The sequence below is a fragment of the Macaca thibetana genome, chromosome 4 (assembly GCF_024542745.1).
Source record: "Macaca thibetana thibetana isolate TM-01 chromosome 4, ASM2454274v1, whole genome shotgun sequence".
NCBI lineage: Eukaryota > Metazoa > Chordata > Mammalia > Primates > Cercopithecidae > Macaca > Macaca thibetana.
The window spans coordinates 137,459,479-137,473,534 of record NC_065581.1 but is presented as its reverse complement, the minus strand read 5'-3'; the positions used below and the strand labels follow the sequence as shown (position 1 = coordinate 137,473,534).

The 14,056-nt window shown below is 33.6% G+C and overlaps 1 protein-coding gene across 7 annotated transcripts in view; it reads right to left on the bottom strand.

Annotated features, from left to right (window-relative positions):
* Positions 1-14,056, bottom strand: part of THEMIS (thymocyte selection associated) — a 235,876-nt gene that overhangs the window by 162,172 nt on the left and 59,648 nt on the right. For 6 of the 7 annotated variants that reach the window (XR_007725113.1, XM_050788311.1, XM_050788314.1 and 3 more), the window contains one exon: positions 9,304-9,462. Coding sequence is in view for 6 of the 7 variants with exons in the window: in XM_050788311.1 (XP_050644268.1) it covers positions 9,304-9,462 (159 nt within the window). In the remaining variant the exon portion in view is untranslated. Of the gene's footprint in view, positions 1-9,303; positions 9,463-12,409; positions 12,521-14,056 lie in introns of all 7 variants that reach the window. The other variant, XM_050788313.1, reaches the window with a different exon arrangement.

Genomic DNA, 14,056 nt, shown 5'->3' with positions numbered 1-14,056 from the left:
GTATGAGAATGAAACTGGATCCCCATTTCTCACATTATACAAAAATCAACTCAAGATGGATCAAAGATTTAAATCTAAGACCTGGAACCATAAAAATTCTAGAAGATAACATCAGAAAAATTCTTCTGGACATGAGCTTAGGCAAAGAATTCATGACTAAGACACCAAAAGAAAATGCCACAAAAATAAATAAATGGGACCAAATTAAACTGAAGAACTTCCACACAGCAAAAGAAATAAGCAGCAGAGTAAACAGACAACCCCCAGAGTGGGAGAAAATATTTGCAAAGTATGCATCCAACCAAGGACTAATATCTAGAATCTACAAGGAACTCAAACAAATAAGCAAGAAGTAAACTAATAACCCCACCAAAAAGTAGGCAAATGACATGAATAGACATTTCTCAAAAGACCATACACATATGAACAACAAACATATGAAAAATGCCCAACGTAACTAATAATCAAGGAAATGCAAATTAAAACCACAATGAAATACCACCTTACTCCTGAAAGAAAGGTCATAATTAAAAAATAAAAAAATAAATAAATGATAGATTTTGGCATAAATCTAGTGAAAAGGGAACACTTTTACAATGCTGGTGAGAATGTAAATTAGTACAATCACTGTGGATAATAGTATGGAGATTCCTTAAAGAACTAAAAGTAGAACAATCCGGCAATTCCATTACTGCGTATCTACTCAAAGGAAGAAAGTCATTATATGAAAAAGACACATGCATACACATGCTTATAACAGCACAATTCACAATTGCAAAGATATGGAACTGACCTAACTGTCCATCAACCAACAGTGGATTTAAAAATGTAGTATATACCCACCATGGAATACTACTCATCCTTAAAAAGAAATGAAATAATGTCTTTTGCAGCAACTTGGATGGAGTTGGATGCAATTAGTCTAACTGCAATAACTCAGGAATGAAAAACCAAATATCATATGTTCTCACTTATAAGTAGGAGCTAAGCCACAAGGACACAAAGGCATAAGAGTGATAAATGAACTTTGGAGACTTAGCAGGGAAGGTTGGGAGGGGGTGAAGGATTAAAAGACTACATATTGGGTACAGTATTCACTGCTTTGTTGATGGATGCACTAAAATCTCAGAAGTCACCACTAAAGAACTTCTCCATGTTATCAAAAACTACTTGTACCCCAAAATCTATGGAAATAATAATAATAATAATAATAATAATAATATTAACATAAACCATCTCTAAGGAAGCCCAGATATCAGACTTACTAGAGAAAAAAAAACTTAAATTAGCTATTTTAAATATATGCAAAGAACTAAAGAAAATCACATCTACATAACTAGAACAAAAGTATGAGAATTATGTCTTACCAAATAGTTAATCTAAATCAAATGTGAAGAAAATTCAATTGAGATTATACCTTCAGAGGCAGAGGAAAAAAGTATAAAGAAAAGAACAGAGTCTCAAAGACCTATAGATCACCATAAAGCATAAGAATATATGAATAATAGGATTCCTAAAAGGCGAGAGGAGAGAGAGAGAGGTATAGAAAGAATATATAAAAAAACTAATGACAAAAATTTTCAAAATTTGATGAAAAACAATCTACATGTTCAAGAAACTTAATATACTTCAAGTAGACTAAACCCAGAGATTCATGCCTAGACCACATGATGATCAAATGGCTGAAAATCAAAGACAGCCTTGGAATCAACCCAAATGCCCACCAATGATAGACTGAATAAAGAAAATGTGGTACATACATACCATGGAATACTATGCAGTCATAAAAAATAACAAGATCACTTTGCAGGGTCATAGATAGAGCTGGAAGCCATTATCCTTAACAAACTAACACAGGAACAGAAAACCAAACACCAGATGTTCTCGCTTATAAGTGGGAACCGAGCAATGAGACCACATGGACACAGAGAGGGCTGCAACACACACTGGGGCCTTTTGGGGGTATTGGGGGTATTGGCGGAGGAAAAACATCAGGATAAATAGCTAATGCATGTTGGGCTTAATACCTAGGTGATGGGTTGATAGATGCAGCAAACTGCCATGGAACATGTTTACCTATGTAACAAACCTACATGTCCCGCACATGTATACCAGAACTTAAAAAAAAAAAATTAAATTTTAAAAAAAGGAAAACAAAAATCAAATGCAAATGAAAAACTTTGAATATAGCAAAATAGAAACCATTCATCATGTACAAGATATCCTCAATAAGATTAAAAGCTATTTTTTACTCAGAAACTATGGAGGCCAAAAGCAGTAGGATGAGATATTTAGAATGCTGAAAGAAAAGGCCTATCAACCAAGAATTCTCTATTCAAGAAAATTGTCCTCTAAAACTTAAGGAGAAATTAAGAAATTTCTAGATAAATAAAAACTGAGAAAGTGTGACACTGTCAAACCTTCCCTACAAGAAATAGTAAAGCAAATCATTCAGGCTGAAATAAAAGGACACAAGACAGAACTCTCTTCCATATGAAGAAATAAAGAGTATTAATAAAGATAACTACAGAGGTAAATATAAAAGACAGTTTAAATACATAGTCTTGTTTGAAAATCTTTTGTCCTACCTGATTTAAAATTGCATAAATAACAATTACAAATCTATGTTTATGGGCACAACACATCTGTCAATAGAACAAAAACTTAGAGAACAGTAAAGAGAAATACGTGAATCCACTATTGTAACTGGAGACTTTAACATCCCGTTATAGACATGAAAAGATCCAGCAGGCAGAAAAACTAAGGGTACAGTTGAACTCAACAGAAACACCAATGAACTGGATATAATGGACATCTATAGATGACATCATCCAACCAACCACACCAGATTACACTTTCTTCTCAGGCTCACCTGGATATTCACCAAGATAGACCACATTCTAAGCCATAAAACACATTTATAGTTGGAAATTTTAAACAACATACTTCTCAATAAACCATTGATTAAAGACAAAATCTCAAGAGAAATGTTTAAAATGTTTTAAACTCGCTGAGAATAAAAATATAACATCAAAATGTGTGGAAAACAGAGAAGGCTGTGCTTAGAGGGAAATCTATAGCATCAAATGTATATACTAGAAAAGAAAAAAAATATGTAAAAATCAATAATCTAAACTTCCACCTTAAGAAACTTGAAAAACAAGAGCAAATTACATCCTAAGTAAGCAGAAAAAATAAAAATAAAAATTAGAGCAGTAATAATGCAACTGAAAGCAGCGAACCAACAAAGAAAATCGACAAAACTTCAAGCTGTTTATTTGAAAAGATCAATAAAATAGATGTGCTTCTTGCCAGGCTAACAAAGCTAAAAGGAGCGTAGACACAAATTTTTAAATCAAAAATGAAAGGGGGCATCATTACAAATCCAATGGACATTAAAAGGATAATAAAGGAATACCAGGGGCAACTCTATGCCCGCAAGTTTGATAACCTGTATGAAATAAGCCAACTCCTCAAAAGATACAATCTGCTAAAACTCACACAAGAAGAAATACACAATTTGAATAGGACTATTCCTATTAAATAAATTGAATTAATAATTAATAACCTCCCACAACAAAACACACCAGGCCTATATGGATTCACTGGTAAATTCTAACAAATATTTAGGGAAGAAATTACACACATTTTTACAATGTCTTCTGGAAAATATTAACAGAGGGAATAGCCCCTAACTCATTCTATGAGGCCAGCATTATTCTAATACCAAAACCAGGCACATGTGTTATAAGAAAACATCTCTCATTAACATAAATGGAAAAACTCTCAACCAAGTAGTATCAAATCAAAGCCAAGGATACATAGAAAAAATTATACACCACAGTTAAGTGGGTTTTATCCATATTTGTGTAAGGATGGCTTAACATTCAAAAATTAATTAATGTAATTCATCACATCAACAGGCAAAAGAAAAAAATAATCACCCGATCATATCAATATATGCACAAAAATTATTTGACAAAATTCAACATCCATTCATGATTTTAAAAAAACCTCTCAGTAAATTAGAAATAAAAGTTTCCTCAATTTGATAAATAACATCTTTTAAAAAAATCATATAGTTGACATCTTACTTCATGTTGAGAAGTTAGAACTTTTCAGCTAAGATCAGGAACAAAGCTAGCATGGCACCTCTTACCACTCCTTTTTAATATTGTACTAGAAGTCCTAACAAATGGAATAAGACAAGAAAAGGAAATAAAAGGGATATTGATTGGAAAGGATAAAATAAAATTGTCTTTGTTCACAGGTAAAATGATTGTCTATGTAGAAAATCTGAAAAAAATCATAAAAAGCCTCCTAGAAGTAATAAGTAATTATAGCAAAGTTACACTTGGAATAAATGATAAAGTAAAGCAAGTTTACAAGACATAAGTTTGATACAAAAGTCATTTTCCTATATGCCAGCAATAAAGAAGAAAATTTGAAATTTAAAATGCAATACTGCCGGGCATCATGATTCACGCCTATAATCCCAGCACTTTGGGAGGCCAAGGCGGGTGGATCACGAAGTCAGGAGTTCGAGATCAGCCTGGCCAACATGGTGAAACCTCATCTTTACTAAACATACAAAAATTAGTTGGTTGTGGTGGCAGGCACTGGTAGTCCCAGCTACTCAGGAGGCTGAGGCAGGAGAATTACTTGAACCCAGGAGGTGGAGGTTGCAGTGAACGAGATTGCAGCACTGCATTCCAGCCTGGGCAACAGAGCGAGGCTCTGTCTCAAAAAAGAAAAAAACAACAATACCATTTACATTATCATCCCCCCCAATAAAATACTTAGATATAAATCTAGTAAAATATGTACAAGTTCAACATGAGGAAGACTGTAACATTCTGATGAGAAACATCGAAAACTGAAATAATGAAGAGATATTTTATGTTCATCCATAGAAAGACTCAACATTGTCAAGATGTCAGTTATTCCAAACTAGATCTATAGATTAAATACTATCTCAATAAAAATCCCAGCAAATTATTTTGTGGATATTAACTAATTCTCTAATTTATATGGAGATGCAAAAGCCACAGAATAGCTAACACCATTTTGAAGGAGAAAAACAAGTTTAAAGGACTGGCACTACCTGATGTCAAGACTTACTACTAAGCAACAGTGATCAAGGCAGTGTGGTATTGGTGAAAGAATAAACAAATAGATCAATGCAACAGAATGGAGAGCCCAGGAGTAGTCTCATGCAAATATGGTTAACTGGTTTATGACAAAGGAAAAGGAAATACAATAGAAGTAAAGATACTCTTTTGAACAGACGATGCTAGAACAAGTGGATGCCCATATGCAAAGAAATGAATCCAGGCACATACCTTATGCCCTTAATAAAAATTAACTCAAAATGAATCACAGTCCTAAATGTAAAATGCAGAATTTTTAGACAATAACATAGGAGAAAACCTAGATAACCTTGGATTTAGTGGTGACTTTTAGATTCAACACCAAAGGCACAATCCATGAAAGAAAGAATTGATAACCTAGACTTCATTAAAACTAAAAACTTCTCTGCTAATGATACTCTCAAAAGTATGAGAAGACAAGCCACAGAATGGGAGAAAATATTTGCAAGAGGCAAATCTGATAAAGACTGTTACCCAAAATATGCAAAGAATTATTGAAACATAACAAGAAAAACAAGAACCCAATTAAAAAAAAAAATAAGCAAAAGGAACCTAAAGTATAATTAAAAAAAAAAAAGTTTAAGATATTGGAAAAATAAAGAGGTGCAGAAAATGCTAAATTCACCAAAAAAAAAAAAAAAAAAAAAAAAAAAGCAAAAGACTTGAACACCAAAGATGTACTGATAGCAAACAAGCATACGAAAAGCACATCCTGAATACATGCCATCAGGGCATTGCAAATTAACACAATGATATACCATAAGGGTCTCCTTATAAAATGTCCAAAATCCAAAATATTGACAAAGTCAAATAGTGGTGAGGATGTGGAACAAAATAAACTCTCATTTATTTTTGGGGGGAATGCAAAATAGTACAGCTACTTTGGAATATAGTTTGGCAGTTTCTTTAAACTAAACATACTCTTACTATACAGTCCAGCAATCACACTCCTTGGTATTTACCCAAAGGAGTTCAAAACATAACCTACCTTAAATGTGCTCAGAACACTTACATTAGCCTGCAGTTAGTAAAAACAAAATTCAAAATTTGATGTATGCTTTCTATGGAATGCATATTGCTTTTGCATCATTGTAAACTTGAAAAAATATAATCATGTCATCATAAGTCGGGGACTATCTGTAGTTTGAAAGTAAAAGAATAAAAGATGAGAGACCTTGCAAATATTAACTGGAAGAAAACTGGAGTGACTATATTAATACCAGACAAAATAGACTTTAAAACAAAAATTGCTGCTAGAGTCAAAAGATATTATATAATGGTAAAAGGATCACTCTATCAAGAAGAGATAACAATTACAAATACATATACCCCTACCATCAGAGCCCCCAAATACATGAAGCAAAAGCTGACAGAATTGAAGGGAAAATAAACAATTCAACAACAGTAGATGGAAATGTCAACACTTCACTTTCAATAATGACTAAAACTAGATAGAAGATACACAAAGAAATAGAAGACTTGAACAACACACATAAACCAACAGACATCTGTAGAACACTTACCCAACAAAAATAGAATATACTTTCTTCTCGAGTGAATACAGAACATTCTCTAGATCATATATTAGTCTAAAAAAAAAGTCTCACTAAATTTAAAAGGACTGAGTCATACAAAATATGTCATCTGACCATAATACAATAAAATTAGAAATCAATATGAAAAGGAAATTTGGGAAATTCACAAATAAGGAAGAATGTTTTAAAATACTATTTCACTTTTTAAGTTGAAAATCTAATTGGGAACTTAAATAGTTTTAAATAGAGCATAAATAAAGAGATGCGGCTATTAAAATTTTTGAATAACATTAGCGTCCTTGATTTCTATCTTTCTCACTAGTGCCGATGTAGAAGAATTATCCCTGTATCTGGGATAACTTTCATCATTATCTAGGAGCTCTCTTTGAAAAAAGAAACTATGCCCTAACCAGTGCCAATCATTTTACCCTTCCATTTTCACCCTATTCTTTTCAATAAAATTGTTTTATAAACATCATTTTCAAATTGTTACTTAATAGATGCAAGATTATCATGCCAATTGGAAGTTCAAAAGAATATTCTAAATGGCAACTCCCCAAGTTAAACTGTTAGCCAAAAACTAAGTGTTTGCACCATTCTAATAAGAAAAAACTCTTTCTACCAAAAGATTCTAGTCATTTTAACTTACTATTTATTATGTTCATCTTTTTCTAAATACCTTGGGGATTATTGCAATAAATAAGATTCAGATTCTGCCCGCAGCAACCTTGTGATCTATTAGACAAATGGTGGTAGTCAGACAAGTAGACAAATAACCTCAATTACATGCAAAATGTGACAAATGCAATGATTAAGGCACGAAAGACTATAGTGATTTTAAAAGGGAATTGTTACATCTAATTAGAGTACTTAAGAGAGGCATCTTATAAAGTAATGGTTCTCAACACTGGCTGCTCATTAGTATCACACTGGGAGCTTTAAGAAACCTTGATGACCAGACTTTGCCACAGAGCAAACAAATCAGAATATCTCATATAAGTGGCCTGAACATCAGAATTTTTTAAAGCTCCCTGGGTGATTCTAATGTGCAGCCAAATTTGAGAATCATTGTTATAAAAGACAAGTAAGAAAGACATAGAATTGAACAACGTGTAAAGTTTCACTTGAAAGGGAACTGGATACTAGAGCACTTGAAAAAATCCTCACTTCAATATAACTAACATATTTTCATTCTTCCAACTTCAGCTCAATTAAAGCATCCCTAAAAAGCTTTTCCTGACTCCTCCAATGATAGTCATAATATCTTAAAAATGGTAATAAAAGCTGACACTTTTTAATGCACCTTGCAGTATGTCACGTACCATTCTAAGCACTAAATATATTTCAATACGTAGCCCTCCCAATAATGCTAGGAGATAGATAGTATTATTATTCCCATTTTACATGAAAGGAAGGTAAATAACTTGTCAAAGTTATCCAGCTAAAAAGTAGCAGAGCTGGAATTCAAGTACAATGGCTCCAGAATCCCTGTTCTGAAACACAACCAACTATAGTCTGATATTCCTTTTCAAGCCCCACAAAGGACACAGTATACTTCCATCACACCGTGAAACATATTATATTGTAAAGGTTTGTGAGATTTTTCTCTTCTACTAGTCATTCATTCATTCATCCAGTTAACAATTACTGAGCACACACTCAATTGTGCCAAAAATTGTGCTTGGTTTTTGAATCAGAAATACAAAATCACATGTTCATATTTCATGTCAAGGAGTTTTAGTCTAGAGCAGAGTTCAGCAAACTACAGTTGATGAGTCAAATCCTGCTTGCCACTTGTTTTTGTAAATAAAGATTTATTGAGCAATAGCTATGCTCATTGGTTTGTGTATTATCCAGAGCTGCTTTCGTGCTACAACATAAATAGCATAGTGAAATAGGTGTGACAGAGACCCTCTGGCCACAAAACCTAAAAGATTTACTATCTGGCTCTTTATAGAAAAAGTTTGCCAACTCCTAGTGTAAAAAAATATGACAAATGAGGAAGTCATCAATGACTGTCCAATGAAGTGTATGCTATGAGGCCCAAGATACTGTGGGAACATAAAAGAGAAATCTAGATTAGGTTAGAGGGTCAGCAAAAGTCTTCTAGATGGCATAATACTTGAGTTAGTTTTGGAAGGCTGAGTAGAGTCAATTAGATAAAAAAAGACCAGGGAGACTTTTCAGTAATATTACACAGGCAAGGTCAATGGTGATCCAAGGAGCCAGAGTAATGACAGTAAGAATAGCAAACAGGGTGGATATGCTTAAATGATATTACTTAGTTCTACAGAATTTATGAAAATATATCTTTGATTTCTTGGTTCTCATTATTTAGCACAACTAACGGTGTGTATAGAGTTGGAACTCACTAAATGTTTGTTAACCAAAAACATTACTTCTTAAGTACAAGATAAACATCTTTCACTTTAAAAAAGGAGAAAATAGTTGCCTTCCATTTGTTCTTAAAATGATCAAACTATAACAATTCTGGATTTTTTTCACCCATTGTCCTAGAGTGAAAAAAAGACCATTTTTTTCTTGTTTTCAGTTGTGTATATATGCATCATATTAACAATATAGTTGTACAAATGATAAGTGGTTACAATACGCTGTACCTGGAAAATTCATAGGCAGTTCAAATGGCTGTAGAGACTCACAGCCTTCCATCTGCTCACAAATTTCAGCTATGATCTTCTTAATTTTGAGACCAGTAATTTTAATCACTTCTCCTGTTGAAAAACAGCATTCATTTCCAAACATTTCATAAATAGAGCCTAAAAGGAAAGAAAAGTTAAAACAGCTTTTTAAAAAGAAAACAGTGAAAAACAAAGTAGACTCAAAAGCTTAATATAAAGTGTTTTAATTCAGTTCCTGTCTTAGCTACCTACTAAACAGGAATTTAATCAAGCTTGGCAAAATGGACAGCATAGACCAGAAAAATATTAGATTTTCACTTTTTCCACTGGGCCAAGTATAAATAATCTTATTTTCTTTATTTTTGTAAATTGAATTTATGGTTTCCTCAGCACCCTTAGCTCATCTTACCATGGTCAAACTACAAACATATCTCCCACTACTGAGATTTATGATCTGTTTTTGCTGGGTCACAAAATTAAGCTTATATGACTCAACAATGATCTAAGTAACAACTGCAAACAAGGTTGTCATACAATCAGATATGAAAAGACAGAGGGTTGCACACTAGGGCTTCATATTAACAGGATCATATTTATTTATTAGATCTGGTTCTCTTCATTAGCATGAAAGTAAAACTTTTTGCCCATATTTATCTGTTGGTTTTTGACAAGCTAGAAACCATTCTGAATCTCTTTATGGCGATAGGGGGCAGACCAACCCAGATAAACTGAAAAGCTTCATTTTAGGATTTCAGTCTTCTTCTTGACAAAATTTTTATCATAGGTGCTACAGCTAAGTTTTCATTCACTTATTTTCCTTTAATATTCCCTGACGGAAGGACAGTGAGTAGTAAAATAACCAGCAGATGAGCAACAGGCAAGAGCAGAGGCAAAAATTCTGGATAATCTACCCCCAGTGAAAAGGAAACAACCTAAAAATGACATTTCTGGCATATTATTGCTTTACAATTCAACACTAAACTTAAGGCTGGTATATAGAGCTGTGAGCTTTTATATATATCAATTGTTCCTGACCTCCAAGATGGTTTGCATTGCCTTTGCCATACTAAATGTAAAGTATATGAGCACAGCATTTTAGGTTTGCTAATTTGTTTTCTGAATTTTTCTGTATTGAACCACCTCCTCATAGAATTGTTCCTGATATACAGCATGCACCTCAAATGTTTTTATGGCATTAATGGTTGTCAGAAAAGTCATTAAGCCTGACATCCAATGTAGCTCTAAACAACAACTCTGAGGTCATACCAGAGTCCTAGTAGGTGACAGGGCACACTCAAATTAGAATAATTTCAGGAGGTTTATCATAGGGGCCATCTTTAAAAAGTGGCACAGACAGTTCTAAGCAACCAAAGAAAACAAATGTCCTGACCTCACTCTTCTCCAAAGGCATCCCATTAACCAAATTCTGCCAGAAGCCAGAGGACAAGCGAGCTGCTAATGTCCCCACAGAAGTCAGTCTCCCAGGCAGAGTGGGTATGAAAATCCAGCACACCCACATTACTGTCCATATCTTAGCAAGAAGCACTTTTGCAGACAAGAAGAATACATCTAAAGAATACATCTTAAAGATAATCTATCCGTTCCTCAAGCTTTGAGTACATATTTCCATAACCCTCTCCTTGTCTCATACTATTCCCTTAACTACACATGTGTTCATATTTTCATTAACTTTAATACATAGTGTTATCAGCAGGCTCAAGTCCTTTGTGGAACAAATTGAGATATTAAAAATACTAATAAATCCCCAGTAACATTTTCCTCCAATTGACTCTGAATGGTTATTTGCTATGATCCTCATTTGGCAATTAATCACATACTAACATTTTATATCTTTAGTATTATCTCAGCCTATACTTAACTTTTTATGTTTGTTTTTATGACTCCCAATTCAATTTTAAACTTCATGAGACGAAATATCGCATTACATTCTTGTATGACTACAACACATCAACTTCCCCTCTTCATTCATTCAGCAAACTTTGATTAAAAAAAAAAAAAACCTACTATGTTGTTTATTGGCAAAAGGAATCAGAGATAAAAATTGCTTCCCCCCAGAAGCATTGTCTTGAAGGGAAAGAACAATTAAGGAGACAATTGCGACAGATTATGAGAAAGGTGTAATAAAGGAAATACAGGGCATTGTGGGAGTATACTGAAGGCATTTAATCATGCAATTACATGAAAAAGAGATTAAAGAAGGATTCATGGAGGAGATGGCGGCAGATTTGAGTTTTAAAGGGAGAGTCAGAGGACACCAGGACAGGCAGAGGAAATAGTATTTGAAAAGGTACTGACGTGTGAAAGAGCCTGATACATTCTGGAAACTTTAAGTACTTTGTTATGTCTAAAATGTAAAGTAAGAAAGAGGAAGTGGTAAAAACAGACTAGAGAAGTAGAGGGAGTCCAGATGGTTCAGAGCGTTCATTATTGATTCATTATCAATAAATAAAAAAGCAATTCAAAGTCTGAAGCAACCTCAAAGTCACATAATCTACATTTCCAGTTATCATGGTCCAAGAACACATTTAACGACAGGTCATTTGTACTCTAAGTGTTTGCTATACAAACCTTGGTCCACTGCATCACCTGAGAGCTTGTTAGAATCTTAGACCCCAGACCTGCTGAATCAGAACCTGTGTTTTTAACAAGATCCCTAGATGATTTATAAGTACATTAAGGTTTGCAAACGTTGGCCTAGGCAACAAATGGATAACAAAATAGTCTCTGTTTTGAAATTGTTGCAAAACTAACAGAGAGGGGAGAATGTGTTAAGCAGAGAAAACACTGGGCGTCATTGAGTTAGAGGATGTTATAAGTGGAGAGAGGGAAAGGGAAGGATTTTAAGTAAAGGAGCAAGAAGTAAAATTTTTCTTTGTCACATTAAATGGAACATAGTTTAACCTAGCCCATCTCAGCTGAAGTCTGTCGGGCTTAATTTCAGTGCAATGGTTATCTAATTGTAAATGTAATGTATATCAAATTGGCTGAGTTGGAATGTCATCTTTCTTTTAAAGGTTCAATTGTAATTCAAAATAAAAAGATAAATTTGTGTGAGATTTCATACCAATTCACATGGAACAGAAGCCAGAGAGTTCTATAAAAACAAATTTCATGAGTCTTGGTCACCACAAGAAAAGCTTTTGACTCTGCAGGTCTTTTTCCAAGCAAGTCTTTCCTTTTGGAAGAAAAAAGGTCACTTATTTCAGTCACATAAGGAAAAGAACATCTTGTAAATGCTAATCTTTTATAATTTCTCTTTAATATTTTGTGACTTCCAATTTTCTTCAACCAAGAAAGCTGTTAACTCATTTTTAATAAAGAAAGTGTTCAGAGACATCCAGCACTAGAAAGTTATGTCTATGATAGGTGACAGGGACATATAGCAAAGCTCAAGTCCCTAAAACTGGAAATCTTGTACTTTGTTAACACTAATATAATGTGTCTTAAAATATATTTTTTCTTCACGATAAATTAAAATGGTGAGTTTAAAAATAGCCAACTTTCATTATCTCAGAGCAAACACATAATATGTGTAATTGCTTTTAAAAAATTGCTGAGATGTGTTTCTGAAATATATCTGTGTATATATAGACATACATATTAAAATGGCTTTCATTTCATTTTAACCATAAAACATGTATTTTGAGTATGCAAATCTCAAATCTATTAAATCTTTACAGACTGATTCTTTCCAACTCAGAGCATATGTATTCAGGATAATGCCAAACATCAGAGAAAGCTGGAACAAAGCAGCCTGTTTTCAGTGATCAAACATTGCCCCTGAAGGCTGTAATGAAAGAGCCATGTGCCTTTGAAATCACCTTTTCTGTAATGCTACTTTGCTCAATAAAAACGACACATTAATATCCTTTTATGAGCTCATCCCTTGTTTGACAATCCATATAAGCAATGTTGTGATCACATCAGAGCAGCCAAAACAATTGGTTCAATAGATTTTCTTCCATCTTCCCTCCAAAGTTAAAAATGTATGACAGTCAGCAAAGAGGAAACTACATTGGATGTTTCTCCCCTTTACTCAAATGCATTCTCCCTCCACTACTGCCTGCCCTCCCACCCCCAGCCACTATACCAGGCCACCCATCCCTTTACATCCTCATCAACTTTTCAAAGTCCAACCAATTCCAAAGTTTCAGCCCATATTCATCATTTTCTTCAAAGCCTTCCATGATTCCTACACGTAAGTAAGAATTAATTCTGTCCTCTGTGCTCTGATAGCACTTCATGCGTATCTCCATTATAGCCCTTATGTGATTATTATCACTACTTCAATTAGAGTGTTATGTATATTTTGGAATTATTATGATTTCCTAGAGAAGAGAAGAGACATTATCTTAACTATATGTATACCTTCCCCACAGCTAGTAAAACAGTTTTTATCACTTATTAGATCATTAGTGAATGTTGTTATAATTTTGTTTCACTGTAAAATGACAATTTTTGTGAATATAATAGTGGTCCTTCTACATAAGCAGTTTAAAGCATGGTCAAGTCAAAGGTTTTTGAATGGGTTATATCTTTATTTGGTGTGTTTGATATCTAATATACAAGCAAAGTATATGCAAGCTGGCCACATTGTGAATTCCCTAGACAAGGAGTAATGAGGGTAGTGGTTCTATAATATGAATCTCTACTTGTTAAGTTTGCATAAAGAGGGAGCTCATGTGATCATCTGAGATATGTTTTTATAAGT